Below are 15,233 nucleotides of genomic sequence, written 5' to 3'. Positions count from 1 at the left end.
AATAAAAACTTATTTGTATTTGACACCCAACTTTTTCAAGTGTTAAAGTAAGCACTTATTTTATATTGGACGTTTGATAGTCTTTTTTCTCTAATAAGCACTTAAATAAGCATTTGCAACTATTTTGTCCTTCATTTTCTTTTAAATTTTCAAAATATACCTTTTGAAAACATTTTTAAGAAAGTACTTTTGTGAAAGCATTTTTGCAAAAGTACTTTCATAAAAGTGCTTTTGTAAAAGTTTTTTCATAAAAATGCTTTTGTAAAAGTACTTCCGTAAAAGTGTTTTTATAAAAGTACTTTCGTAAAAGTGCTTTCATAAAAGTACTTTTATAAAATTCAACTAGGGATAATTTTATAAGTGGTATTTTAAAATTCAATTAGGATAATTTTAGAAGAAAAAAATTGAATAACTGCTTATTGTATAAGCACTTAAAAAAACTAGAAATTTGGGCTTAAAAAATAAGACTTCATTTTCAAAATAAACACTTATGTTGGGCTTATTTCCCAAATACCAATAAATGCTTAATGGTTCAAATAAGCACTTATTTTAAATAAACATTTATTTTTAAGCACTCCCAAACATGGCCTTAGACCTTGTGATTGAAATATAAGTGTGAGCATGTGCTCTCTATGCCTATGAATTTAAATATAAAATATATCATGCCTTTTTGGTATGATAACTGAATCTGGTGCTATCTGCAAGCCAAGTCTGGCCCTGTGGCCGAGCCCAAACCTAGAAGTTTCCAAGGTGGACAAGGCTACAAATGATTTTCTTTCTTGGTAAAACTATGGTCATTTGCTAAAGCATCCTCTATAATTTCTTATAATTACTAAAACCAATCTTATAGTTTGTATATTATTAAGACTCTCCCTCTAATTTGCAACTTCTTCAGATTCGACCAAAATAATTAAAAGAAAAGTAATAACCTAAATGTTGATTTTAAATAACATAGAATAAAAAATAAAAATAAAATAGATAATAATGTGGAAAATATCAAAAAATAATAATTTAAAGAGAAAACAAAGCAAGATAATAGAAAATAAAATAAAATAAACAATAATTTTTTCTATTATTGTCCATTTTATTTTTTGTATTATATTTCTTTATTTTCATTGTTTGTTTTTCCCCATTACTTTTTGTTTTATTCTTGGAATGAAAAAAAAAATATGGGAAGGGAGTTATTTTTGGAATAAAATAAATAGGGTGGTATGGGACTTTTTTAAGGGAATTTTTGGAGTAAAAACCGTTTCGAAATGAGTTTTAGATCTCCTGCCAACAAAAATCCCTCCCAACCACATTCCAACAAGAGCTGGGTTGGTGTAGGACCCACCATGCATGGGATGTGCCAAATGGGATCCCTTACCCACAAAACACATTCCGACATCCTACCATCATAACTGACACTACATCACCATAAAGATGGGACCCACCATAATCGGCTCCGGTCAGGGCAAGTCTGTGCTCACACTGTCCCGACAGCCTCTTGCAACCTTACGTGAAGAATATTTCTCCATAAAAAGACATAAATATGAAAATATTCTCAATTCAAAGCTATAAAAATTGGTCGAATGGATTGTTGCCATGATAGAAGCCGAACTCAGGGTGGTGGAACTAATTATGGAGCTCAGGAGACCCAAACTCGTGTGGAGTGCGTAATGTTGAACCATTTAATTAGGATTTTTGTTGGTAGGAGATCCAATTCTTTCCTAATGGGTACTGGGTAGGGGGTGTTAATTAACTGGTTTTGACCGGATCTGTCCAACTCAAAATATGTCATAATAAATAATAATTGAATTAGTCCAGACTTAACAGACGAAAGTATTTATTAGATTGGATCTGTTCCCTTGCTCATATCTGATCGAATCGGATTAGAGCAAATCCGATCCAATTGACACTAACGGATGCACAAACGTTAAATAGTGTGCAAAATAGAGGGGTGTTTTGATAATACGCAAACTACAGGTTGTATTATAATTACTATCATTGTTGTATAAACCATCAGGGAAGCACCGGGCCCACAATTGAAGACTGAACGAATCCTGATGGGGAGATGCACACACCATAAAAATCTCAGCAACCTTAACTCATTGTGAACCATCCGTTTCGTCGTTTATCTTTGTATCATGTATCGTTCAGAGACAAACAGTCTTGGTCATAATGTCTTACTCTTTTTGTTTATACTTACGTGGGATCCACTAAATACTAGTTTGATATCTTTGCATGCGACACGTGTCCTCGATAGCGTAGTTTATGAAAATGACTCTTTCTACTGGAACACGGTAAGGTATGGTTACTCTCCAAAAAAAGCAAAATTGCAAGGCGGCTGTTTTACTGTAAAATTATGTGACTGCTGAAGCCGTTTCCTCTTAAAAGGAGTTCTGAAATCGCTCCAATATCTCCACGAAAGGCAGCTTGCCTGTGAAACTCATCCCTTTCTCTCTTCTCAGTTCTGGGTTCCTCTGTTTTGTAAGTTCTCTTCCTCTCTCTCTCTCTCATTAATTTTTAAATTCAACTTTGACTGTGATTCCTGCAAAAATCTCTTGTGCCTTTGTTGTAAGTCCTCAAACCAGTGTAGCATCTACGGTAGAACTTTAGATTTACCATCTTTAGTTTGTATATATATATATATTTTTTTTTTGTTTTCCTATTGGTTGTATTCCAAAAAAGCTCTGAAGCTTGTTTCATTTGATAGGCAAAACCTCCGCAAGTTGTTTCATTGATTAGAAGGAGCCTCAAAATATATTCTTTTATACCGACCCTTTTTCGTCGATTTCGTTATAATTTGTGAAGATCTGTAGAACCCATGTCGTAGGCCTCCCGATTGGACATCTGGGTTTTGGATAATCTGTTGATGGTGGTCAACGAATCTCGGTCTTAATTGGGTTTATTGCAGTTTTAAATCTTTTTGTTTGATTCTGTGTGCAAATCTTGTTTTGAACCTCCTAAAGAGGATGTCGAGACTCTCTATAGCATCGGTCGATGGTAAGATAACGTCTCCTGGAGAAGATCTGCCAAGTGCTGTTGTACCCTTGATGAAACTTCTATGCGTCACCGTTATAGGCCTAATTATCGAATACCCAAAAACCCAAATCGTCCCAAGAGCAGCTTTCCGGCTCCTTAGCAAGCTCGTGTTTGCTCTGTTTTTGCCTTGCCTTATTTTCATCCCCGTGAAGACGAGGGTGGATTTGGCCCTCCAATGACATTATGACACATGGCACCTCACGACAATTAGGCAGCTCGCCACCAAGCAGCCCGACACTTCACAAGTAGCTCGCCACTAAGCAGCCCGACACTTCACAGACAGTTTGCCACTAGGTAGCTCGGCACCTCACAGGTAGCTCGCCACTAGTCAACTTTCCATCAAGCAGCCCGGCACCTCACAGGTAGTTCGCCACTAGGCAGCTCGCCACCAAGCAGCCCGACACCTCACAAATAGCTTGCAACTAGGCAGCTCGACACCTCACAGGTAGTTCGCCTCCTAATCAGACCGACCACCACATGGTAATTCCAAGGATCTCACCACCGTACCACGCATCTTACGGGATCATGCCTTGTAACAGCTAGTATTATCTCACCCACTCCCCGATTCAGGCAGCGATTGGCAACCATACCGTTTGGTGGCATTATGCCCAACTAACATGGAAATAGATCCTGTCACAACGAGGATCCAGGAACTACTCTACCAAACCCGCGAGGACTCCAATATATAAAGACCTCCCCATGAACAAATGAGGCGTAATCTCTACTCTCTAGTTCTCTGACAATCTGATATCATTTCAGCTCACAACTAAGTGCTAACTTAAGCATCGGAGCGACCCCGTCGGGTAACAACCCCGGGTTATTTGGTTCGTCTCTTGCAAGTTCTTCGAGTCCGTCGTTGCAGGTATACAGATCATCTCCAGCAGGGAGCAGCCGGATTGCGCCATATCATTTGGCGCCGTCTGTGGAAACTGCTACTAATAGCCCTTGTCTCCATTCAAAAATCTAAAGCTCAGAATCAAACCCATGGCTTCCTCCAACAACGTCGGACAAAACAACGAAGTGCACGTCTCCGGGGGGCAACCTCAGTTCTCGTCTGTCTGCATAGGTTAGTTCACCATACCGCTTACTGTGGTTGAGGTTCCAGTGCTGACGATGCCCCAAGCGACTACACAAGTGAGCGCGCCACTCCCTTCTGTAGTTGGCGCGGCATTCACTGAACCCTCTATGGTTCTGTGGGAAACACTACAAAAAGCTAAGTTCTCATAGCTCTACCAACTTTACTTTCAATTCAGATAAAACCTCACTAGTCCTCTTCGCGAGGTCCCCTCTACAAATATGAGCTCTTCGTGGCTTTCGCGGGAGTTGGCGGCCAACAGACTACATGGGCGCCCTTGTTGGTCGAGCCTTCCAAGGGTCTCGTGCGAGCTGGCGACCTAAAGTTAGTGATACTGCCCCCGAAAGTTGAGTTCCTAGTAGCTTCTTATAGGAGTGGGTGACTGGCATCACGAGGCTAATGCAGTGCAAACATAGATCTAAGGCGCCCACCTGGCGACCTGGCCTAGGCGCTACCTGGCAGCCTAGCACAGGTGCAACCTGGCAATCTGGCGACTTGCAAGACGTGCTCGCCAACGAATTCGGCATGCATATCCAAACACTCCCACGATCCTTGGAAGTTGGCCCACGTGCCGAACAATTTGGAGGGTGGTCAACATGCATGGCGGTTATCTCCAGGAATCTCGAACCACTTAGACGACCTCGCAGAAATCTCGGATATGGTGCGTGAAGCCCACGCTAAACAATGCCTATATAAAGGCACCAACCCTAGAAGCAAGTAAGCAAGTTCTAGCTCTCAGACTTTGTGATTTTTAGCTTGCAGTCTACTATGAGAGTACTGACTTAAGCATCGGAGCGACCTCATTGGGTTAGCCACCCCGGGTCCTCTGACATTTAGTTCCTTGTAGGTCTCTAAAGAGCAACGAAGCTCATCAATCCAACTTGGCACCTGGTCAGCTCGGTGCCTCACAGGCAGCCCTCACCCGGTTAGCCTGGCGCCTCACAGGCAGCCCTGCACTCGGTCAGCCCGACGCCTCATAGGCAGCCTTGCACCTGGTCAGCCTGGCGCCTCACAGGCACCTCGCCACCTGGTCAGCCTAGCACCTCACAGGCAGCCTTGCACCTGTTCAGCCCAACGCCTCACAAGCAGCTCGCCACCTAGCCAATCCAGCACCTCACAGGCAGCTCGGCACCTAGGTAGCTCCACTTCGGCCTCTGAGTCATCGGCCAGTTGGAAGCAGACCAAATGACGAGGCACAGGCGACCTGGCAGCCTGGCCCTGGCATGGCATGGCCCTGGCGTGGCCTGACCTTGGCGCCAACCTGGTGGCCTAGCCCAAGCGCGAACTGGCGAACTGATAAAAGACCTCGACACCACCTAAGACTCAGTCGCCTATTCGGCATAGGCAAAATCAAGGAGAGCGGACTACAAGTCGCTCGCAGAGCCTAAGGGCTAAAATACCACATGAGACCCAGCCACTTCTGAGGCATGGGCAAGATCAAGGAGAGTGGACTACAAGTCGGTCCCAGCGCCGAAGGGCTAAAGTACCGAACTGGCGGAGACCTCGACACCACATAAGACCTAGTCGCCTCTTCGGCATGGGCAAAATCAAGGAATGGACCACGAGTCACTCCCAGAGCCTAAGGAATTGAATCAGCGCTTACGAGCTCATTGAATTTCGGGCCAAAAGGAGAAATCTACTCCCTTCGCCAAGTTACTTTTAGCTCGGGAGTGGGGGGCAAATGAGGAGGGCGGATTTGGCCCTCCAATGACATTATGACACATGGCACCTCATGACAACTAGGCAGCTTGCCACCAAGCAACCCGACACTTCACAGGCAGCTCGCCACCAAGCAGCCCGACACTTCACAGGTAGCTTGCCACCAAGCAACCCGACACCTCACAAGCAGCTCGCCACTAGGTAGCTCGCCACCAAGCAGCCCGGCACTTCACAGGTAACTCGCCACCAAGCAGCCTGACACCTCACAGGTAGCTCGCCTCCTAGTCAGACCGACCACCGTATGGTAATTCCAAGGATCTCACCACCGTACCCCGTGTCTTATGGGATCATGCCTTGTAACAGCTAATATTATCTCACCCATTCCCCCGATTCAGGCGGAGATGGGAACCTTACCGGTTGGTGGCATTATGCCCAACTAACACGGAAACAGGTCCTGTCACAGCGGGGATCCAGGAACTACTACACCAAACTCGCGAGGACTCCAGTATATAAAGACCTCACCCCCAAGGGCAAATGAGGCGTAATCTCTGCTCTCTAGCTCTCTCACAATGTGATATCATTTTCAGCTCACAACTAAGTGCTAACTTAAGCATCGGAGTGACCCCGCAAGGTAAACAACCCCGGGTTCTCTGATTCATCTCTTGCAGGTTCTTCGAGCCCGTCGTTGTCGGTAGCTAGATCATCTCTAGCAGGGAGCAGCCGGATTGCGCCACATCAGGTTGCATATTGGGGTACTTTGTGGCAATTATATGCCGACCACCACCTCAGTTCTTTCGGTTCACTATTATCATGACTGCATTTGGAAACACTGGGAACCTCCCACCTGCCATTGTTGGGTTGCTGTAATTCTTGTTTATACATTTGTCTACCATATGATGGAGCCTCCACTGGAATACTGTGAGATCTTTGCGGAGGAGGCTGAGATTAGGAACTGCAACCATTTAATAACATTGGTAGGCCTCTCCTTGTTGAAGCTGAACGGCCAGGTATTGAGGACAAAGAAACAGAACATTCCAAGGCGCCTTTCATTGCAAGGGTTTTTAACAGCATATCAAGTTTGTCACAGTCTACCTTCCCTGACATTGATCTCACGGAGGAGGTAGGTTCCAGCAATCCCGAGTCTATTAGGTGTTTGGTGGAACCAAAGGTTGTCCGGAGGATTAGAATTGTTTTTGAGCAAACTCCAATACAGCACATACTTCAACCCCCAACCATTGCTTCTCTATTAGCAATTATTGTTGGGATGGTACCACGAATCAAGGCATTTGTCTTTGTGTATGATGCTCCACTTTCTTTCATCATGGACAGTTTAGAAATTTTGGCAGGTGCAATGGTTCCTTCTGTACTGCTTATTCTTGGAGGAATGCTTGCTGAAGGGCCAAATGAATCTAAACTTGGTATTAGAACTACAATTGGTATTACAGTGGCAAGATTATTGGTGCTTCCTTTGTTGGGTATTGGGGTTGTTGCTTTGGCTGATAAACTGGACCCTTTGGTTGCTGGTGACAAGATGTATATGTTCATGCTTTTATTGCAATACACAACGCCAAGTGCCATCTTCTTAGGAGCCATTGCCAGCTTGAGGGGTTATGCAGTTGGTGAGGTTTCAGCACTCCTATTCTGGCAGCATATCTTTGCTGTGTTCTCTCTTTCAGTTTATGTCTTCATCTACTTTAAGCTGATCTCTTATATTTGAAATTTATTTTGTGTCTTTCTGCTTCAAGCTATGAAGTTTGAACAGTGTGAGGTTAGCATGAAAGAGCCATCTGGTTTGCTATGCTCAAATGGGTTTTCCCTGTTTGAATAAGATTGGTTCAGTCTGTTCTACTACATGTTTGGCCATCAGTGTACACTCTGCTTTTTCATTCAATTCTTTTTGATAAATGTGCTTTTTCATTCAATTGTGTCAAAGTATTGGATACAATGATGAAATTTCCTGAATGCATCTTAAATTCTGAAAGCAAGCAATGGAATCTAAAACTAAATTGATTTATTTAGTTGGTCTTGCACTTCTAGAGGTATTTAAATGTAGCAAGTATGATTTCTCCAATAAGGAAATACCGCTAAGGCTTGTAAGGAACATATGAAGCTTGGTCAAATGAAATTATATGAGTTCTCTTCAGAAAAATGAAATGCATAATATCTTACTTGCATCAGTTTTGGGAGATCTATTTGTGATTGTTACATATAATGTTGAAAATCATATCCTTGTTTAGATTATCCTCTGTTGTCCTTGGAAGTCCTTGCTTGACATACTTAAGGTGAAGAAGCATAATTATTGTTAAATGAAATGTCTAGTGTACGGTGCCTACACCTGCATGTAGATCTTTTGTTACACCTTTTATCTATTAAGTATTTTTAGTTTGCAACTTGGGATTGTATACCTTATCCATCCTAACCAGAAATTACTGTCCTCCTATGTAGTGTTAATAGCTGAATGGTCTATTAAGGACTGATCTTTGCTGAGCTGAATAAAGAAGAGATGATATGTTAGGATATTTTAGGTATGATTGAGTTTTTGATGTCATTAATACACATTCAAGAAATTCATGACATTCTTTTCTATTGATTAGCTGATTTCCTCAATTCAAGAAATACATATATTTCTCTCACCATGGGTCCAAGAAGTATAAACTTTTTTGTTGATTGATAGTTCAGGAAATACAGATTAAAATCTTGATTGTTTCTTGGTAGAACGAGTGTTTTAAATGTGCAAGGTGAAAAAAAAAAAAACAACACGCAAGGGGCATGGTGCACACCATTTTGAAATAAAGAAATTGAAAATTTTCCTTGTATTTTCTTTGCTCCAAACCTAAATGCTGAGTCAATTAAATCATCCAGCTTGGTCTCATTGGGTTAGACAGTTTTTATTTTTTTATTTTTTTTAGAATCCCTATTAACCAATCACACCGAAGCCCTGTTAAACATCAAGATCTTTAATTTTCTTAAAATCCATACATCTTACTTGGTTCTCTATTGCTAATTTATCCCTTTTCATTTTTGAAATTATATCCTAGATCCTAACTTAATCCTTATTTCAAATCCCTAAGATGCCCCCATAAGCTGTATTACATGCCACTGTATGCTATAGGCTGAAACAAAGAATATAAAGAAAGAATTTCCATCCTCCCAATAGATAGTTTGTCTTATGATTCCTATCTTGGATGGTGTAGTTTGTTTTGCCTGTCAAAAATATTGTGTTGACATTTTTTTCTTGGTTTTTGTTTTTGAAGTATGGGTCCCTTCATATTCTGAAGTCATAAATGCACGTTTTTATTGATTATTGCAGCTGTAAAAGCTGAATCTATTTCTCAGAAGAATGGTGGCAAAAGCACTATTGTCCCCATCATTTATAGGGTTAGCAGTTTCTGTTGCTTTTGTTGCTCTTGTACTTCGATTTCCAGTCAAATCACCAGTTCAGGCAAGGCTGTGGACCTCTGAAGAGCTATCTATGTATAATGGGACTGATAATGGGTTGCCTATCCTATTAGGAATTCTGGGATCTGTGTTTGATGTAACAAAAGGAAAGTCTCATTATGGTCCAGGAGGGGGTTACCATCATTTTGCTGGAAGAGATGCTTCACGGGCATTTGTTTCAGGGAACTTTTCTGGGGATGGACTAACTGATTCATTGCACGGCTTATCCGGAACTGAGATGAAGAGTGTTGTTGATTGGCGGGATTTCTACTTCAGAAGCTATACATTTGTTGGACACTTGGTTGGTCGTTATTATGATATTCAAGGGAGACCAACTAAATTTTTGAAGGGAGTTGAAGCAAAGGCTGCTAGAGCAGCCCAGCTTTTAGAGAAACAGAAGAAGGAAGAGGCTAAGCTTCCCAGTTGCAATTCAAGATGGAGTCAACAAGAGGGAGGAGAGGTCTGGTGTGATGTAGGCTATCCAAGATTAGTACAGAGACCTCAAGAAATTGCTTTGACTGGGAAAATGAGCATGCGGTGTGCATGCTTCAAAGAAGAGGAACTCAGCCAACCTGGTTTGGAGGTCTACAAGGGTTGTGATTATCTATCACAGGTTTGCCGAGTCTAACAAAAACCATTGTGTTCAACTTGTGACTGAACTTCTGTTTTTTCTGGGTCTACTGAAGTTGATATAGAATTTTATCTTTTTATGTTATTGGGATCACTTGTAATCGAGATTTGGAGGAATAGATGGTTACGTGAAAGAGCTCCATTGCAGTCACTAGCAGTTCCAAGCATTCATCATGTCTTAGTGTGAATGTTCTTTCAGACTCTGTAAGTTACATATTTGGATGGCCCCAGCCTCAAGTGAAATATCAATTTTTTGTATCTGCAATTTTGTAATACACCTTTGTAGAGTTTTTTAATAACATTGACCGTGACAATTTTATTTAAATGTTTGAAATTGTCTCATGAACATATCCACAGATGGTGAAAAATGCAACTTCATGTTGAATGGTCCAAACTGATGTATGTGAAAACATGTGGGGGATTTGGAGCATCTTAATTGTTTATTTGTATACTGATTTTTTATTTGGTATTCATGGGAAACAGAATGGCTAGATCTAGTACATGATTTCAATGTTGAGCTTATTGATGATTTGTAGTGAGTCTCCTTTCTCTCTAGGTTTCATAAACTTAAATTAAACCGTTTAACTGCCGGAAACTGTTTTAACCAAGGCAAGTCTTTGTTTCATCTAACCGCAAGGAGCATTAAGCATACTACTTAGAAGATCAACTGCACCAAAATTCAGATTCTAAACCTTCAAAATAAACATACCGAGATGGTTGATGGAGAAAAGTTTTTTTTTTTAAGTAATTGTACAAATAATGTCCAATCAGATGGTAAACAATAATCCGATTAAGCTGATCTGTAGTACAATCAGTCTTAGTTGTGACCCATTTGTAACAGGAGAATCTCTCGTTGGGGCAAATATTCTTTTGGGGTTTTAACTGTTCAGTCCACTTCGAAATCTTAGCTCCACCTCTTTTTTTTCTTATTAAAAAGCAAAATCCCCCCCAAACAAACAAAATACAGCACTTAAGAACTAACCAAGTCTTGGTTAGCTAACAGTTGAATCCATTCAGGCGGATCCTCTAGGAAGAATCTAGTTCCTTCAACCCTTTTCTAGCTAACTTATGGGCTACTACATTTCCACACCTGCTAATATGCACAAAGTGAGTGAGAATATCTATGCACAAAAAACTTGCGTCCAAAGCCAGGTCAACTTACTTCGCATTCAAAGCATAGACTAGCGATAAAATATCTAATTCCACCAAAATAACCTTGTCCTTGAAACTATTCAGAACTTCCAAGCTCCTTAAGATTGTTAGAGCTTTTGCTTGTATCGGAGACATCGTAGAAGACTTCCCAAAAATAGCTGCTAGTATAGTCCCAGAAGAATCCCTCAAGACAACTCCATAACCTGAGCGTCTTGGGCACAAAAAGCTACCATCAACATTCAATTTAAGGAATTCTGGCCTTGGCGCTTTCCAAAAAAACAATTGCCCTTGCTTCATTGCCTTGTTGCTAACGAGAAGAACCATGCAATCCAGCTTGGGAAATCTTCTGCCTCTCTCTCCACATCCTATATAAGACAGATAGATTAAAGCTCGGGTTTGGGTCAATGTTTTCAAAGACCTTCAGATTCCTGCTTTTCCAAATAATCCACATAGTCAAGAAAGATAGAGCAATCCTATCATTTTTAACATTTTTATCAGATGAATACCTGGTGAACTAAATAGAAAGCCACTGTTTAAAGGAGCTCAAATAACTCCCATTCAGAATTCTAATTCCCAAATGACTAACAAACCACATAGCTTTAGCATGAGAACATTCAAAGAGACGGTGCATAATTGTTTCAGAGCTATTGGAGCAAACATGACATGTAGCACCAGAAACCAATTTTCTTTTAACTAAATTCTCCTTTACCGCAATTGCATTTACACAACATTTCCAAATGAAGTTTTTAATTTTTTGGTCAATTTTGGCTTTTCAAAATTATGACCACTGACTCTTCTTTAAGCTCCCCATCATTTTCACCTTCTTCCCTAGAAGGATTCCTTCCGCTCTTCAAGGCTTTTAGGACAAAATAACCAAATTTTATTGTATAATGTCCATTTGGATTGAGAGTCCATCTGAGCTTATCCTCCCATTGACCCTCTAACAAGTTCATACTAAGGATACTTCTTGCAATCGGGTCACAAAAGTTGGCCCAAATTAATCACTCATTCCATCGTCTTACATTTCCATCCAATAGATCTTTCACCCAGAATAAATCAGGATTGTTTGGTCTGGGTCATATAATATTAAAGGACTCAATATTTTGTAGCCAAGGATCTTCCCATACCCTAACCATTGTACCAGAACTTATTACCCAATAGGCTTATTTTTGGATGACCTCTATTGCTACTAGGAGACTCTGCCACCCCCAAAACCCATGTTTTGAAATTTTTCTTTTTTATGTATCTGGCTCTTATCACCTTAACCCACAAGTTATCCTCTTCCTTGCAAATTCTCCAAACTTGCTTGGCTAGAAGGGCCAAGTAGAAGAGGTAAGGGTCATTGAATCCCAAACCACCAGCTAATTTATTTCTATTCAGTCTTTCCCAATAGGCCCAATGGGTTTTCCTAGTTCCTTGGAATCCTCCCACCAAAATTTTGTTTGGATGCTTTTCAATTCAATACACACTTTTGAGAAGTAAAATACATGACATAGTGTAATTTGGAATAGATTGGCTATAGCCTTGATCAAAACTTCTTTCCCTTGCTTGTGAGAGCATAGATTCATGCCACTTTGATAGGAATTTTCCCACTTTTTCAATTAAGAAGTTAAATAGGGCCCTTTTGGACTTTCCAACTTGGGTAGGCAGCCCAAGGTAAATAAAGGGAGTGTGCATTCTCCTCATTTTCAGAAATCTAGTTAAGATTCTTTGAATTTTGGGGAGCAAATTCCTACTGAAGAAAATTTCAGACTTTAAGAAATTTACCTGTTGACCAGAGCTTTCGTCATACACCTTGATTGTAATCCAGAAGAGCCTTCCCTTCTCCCTGGTCTACCTTAGTAAATATGTAACTGTCATTTGCAAAAAATAAATGAGATACAATTGGGCAATTCTTGGTGATGGAAATACCTAAAATTTTCTTTTGGTGTACAAGCTCTATCAACTTAGTAGACAATAGGGGCGGAGCCAGGGAGTGGCAGAGGGGGGCCATGCCCCCCATGCCTTTAAAATTCCCATGAGACCCATTTAAATTTCACTTATATTTTGACCTCCTTACTCATGTTTCTTAGCTTTTGCCCCCCCCCCCTATCCATGTTTTTTATGTTTTGGCCCCCCTCAAGAAAAAATTCTAGCTCCGCCCCTAGTAGACAAGACTTCTGAACAGAACAAAAACAAACAAGGGGAGAGAGGTCGCCCTGTCTCAACCCTTTTTCAAGAAAAAAATTTGATCCCGGCCTTCCATTAACTATCACTCTATAGGAGATTGTTGAGACACATTGCATCACCCAGTTCACCCAATTGGCCCCAAAACCTAATTTGAGAAGCACTTTTTTTTTAGAAAATGCCACTTAATTCTATCATAAGCCTTACTCATGTCCAACTTTAGAGCCATTCAGGGAGTTTTACCCCGTATTTTTCTCATAAAGTCAATTATTTCATGGGCAACTAGTATGCTATCTTGCATACATCTACCAAGAGTGAATGCACTCTGATTTTCACTAATCAGATTCCCCAAGAATGGTTTAACTCGGTTCAACAAGACCTTAGCTATAATCTTATAGACTATATTGCACAAGTAATAGGTCTGAACTGAGTAGGATTTTTAGGGTTCTTTACTTTTGGGATTAGTGTAATGTGGGTTTCATTTAACTCTCTTAAAATTCTACCTATGGAAAAAAAAAATTAATTGCCTTTACAATATCCTCTCCTACAATTCCCCAATACTTTTGGAAGAACTGGTTTGGGAGTCCATCAGGCCTCAGAGCTTTCATTGGAGCCATTTGGAATAAAGCATTATTTATCTCATCATCAGTTACATCTGAATCTAGAAGATCTCTGTCCATCTCATTTAACTTAGGCATCACATAGTTTAGTAAGCTATCATGGATTCTTGGGTGTGAGGTCTTAAATATTTGTTGGAAATGGTTCTCCAATTCCTTCACTATCCCCTCTTCAGAAGATACCACCTCTCCATTATCTTTCTATTCTTGCTACTCCTTCCTTTTGCAATTGAGTGAAGAAACTTTTTTTTATTTCCACTACTCGGCCAGTTCACTCTTGATTTTTATTGCCACATGATTTTATCTCTATTAAGCCAGACATTTAGCTCAATTTCCAAAGTTTTAACTTTGGCTGCATTGAAATTTTGGCCACTTCTCCTTACTTCACTATCCAGTTGGCTTTTTAACTCCATAATTTTTTGTTGAACATTTCCAAGGTTTTCCTTGTTCCATATTTTTAATCTTTCCTTCAGCATTTTGCATCTGTTGCCTAGATTAATTTGACTTGAATTAGAATTCTCACAAGTCCAAGAACTTTTCAGAATCTTGGAGAAATCATCATGACATGTCCGCATTTCTTCAAACCTAAACATTTTCCTTCTCCCACTTCTAAAATTAGTCTCCAATAGAAATAGAAAATGGTCAAACCTCAAGGACACAAGGACCCTGGCTAGATAATTGTTGAAAATGGTAAACCATTGGTCATTGCATACTACCCTGTCCAATCTTGCTCTGATTAACTCATTTTGTTCTCTCCTATTTGACGAAGTGAAGAAGGGCCCTTCACTACATCTCTCTTTTAAACCACATTCATCTAGTAAAGATTTGTAATTTTGTAAGGAACATTCAATCAAGTTCTCCCCCCCCCCCCCTTCTTTTTCAGAGCTATGCAGAATGAAATTTAGGTTCCCCGGACAAGCCCAAGGAACCCTAACTAAGTCAGCAACCCTCTTCCATTTTTGTAGAAAAAGCATTCTATTTGCTTTTTTGGTTCCCCATAAATGAAGGAACAGTGCCACAAACATTTATGATTGTCTAAAAAATAGACATTGATTAAGTTTTTATCTGCATAGCAGATCCTTGCATCAAAGTCGTTTTTCCAAAAAAACCCCAACCTACCACTCAGGCCCCTTGAATCAACACCCCAATAATTCCAATCCTTAAAAAAAATCAGTTTTTTCTTACAGTTCAAAAGAGAAGTTTTAGTTTCCATAAGGAAGACACAATCCACTTCTAGCTTAGCCTGGGTCTCTCTTAGAACCCGAATTGTCAAGGCTGACCCCAAGCCCTGACAATTCCAGCTTAATAGCTTCATTTCTTACCTGTGGTCTATTCCAGGACAGAACCCCCAACCCACTTTTTGGAAATGAAAACTACAGCCTCACCAACATTTGTTTTTAGTAAACTCAGTTCAATAGCCATAGCAACAAAATCAAATTTACATCCATGCCGGATTACCAATTCTTTTTTGC

The 15,233-nt window shown here is 40.5% G+C and overlaps 1 protein-coding gene and 1 pseudogene across 4 annotated transcripts; both read left to right on the top strand.

Moving 5' to 3' along the window:
* Positions 1 to 2,311: 2,311 nt before the first annotated feature.
* Positions 2,312 to 10,220, top strand: MAPR4 (membrane-associated progesterone binding protein 4). 4 transcript variants are annotated; one of them, XM_088980224.1, is made up of 3 exons: positions 2,325 to 2,469; positions 8,204 to 8,283; positions 9,069 to 10,220. In XM_088980224.1, the coding sequence occupies exon 3, from the start codon at positions 9,099 to 9,101 to the stop codon at positions 9,822 to 9,824; it is 726 nt and encodes a 241-aa protein (XP_088836350.1). In that variant the 5' UTR covers positions 2,325 to 2,469; positions 8,204 to 8,283; positions 9,069 to 9,098; the 3' UTR covers positions 9,825 to 10,220. The 4 variants fall into 4 exon arrangements, with proteins under 4 accessions (XP_088836348.1, XP_088836350.1, XP_088836351.1 ...); XM_088980222.1 differs by lacking the exon at positions 8,204 to 8,283 and having other exon boundaries at positions 2,312 to 2,469; XM_088980225.1 differs by lacking the exon at positions 8,204 to 8,283 and having other exon boundaries at positions 2,339 to 2,469; positions 9,013 to 10,220.
* LOC148863785 (protein PIN-LIKES 2-like) lies at positions 2,808 to 7,611 on the top strand (annotated as a pseudogene).
* Positions 10,221 to 15,233: the final 5,013 nt, after the last annotated feature.

This window comes from Nelumbo lutea, chromosome 3, assembly GCF_056320005.1.
Source record: "Nelumbo lutea isolate HS-2025 chromosome 3, American lotus-T2T, whole genome shotgun sequence".
Taxonomy (NCBI): domain Eukaryota; kingdom Viridiplantae; phylum Streptophyta; class Magnoliopsida; order Proteales; family Nelumbonaceae; genus Nelumbo; species Nelumbo lutea.
Note: the sequence above shows the minus strand (reverse complement) of the source record. Positions and strands in the feature narration are given on the sequence as shown.

Coding starts and splice junctions, on each gene's coding strand:
- MAPR4 (XM_088980222.1), top strand. CDS start 9,099: ATGGTGGCAAAAGCACTATTGTCCCCATCATTTATAGGGTTAGCAGTT.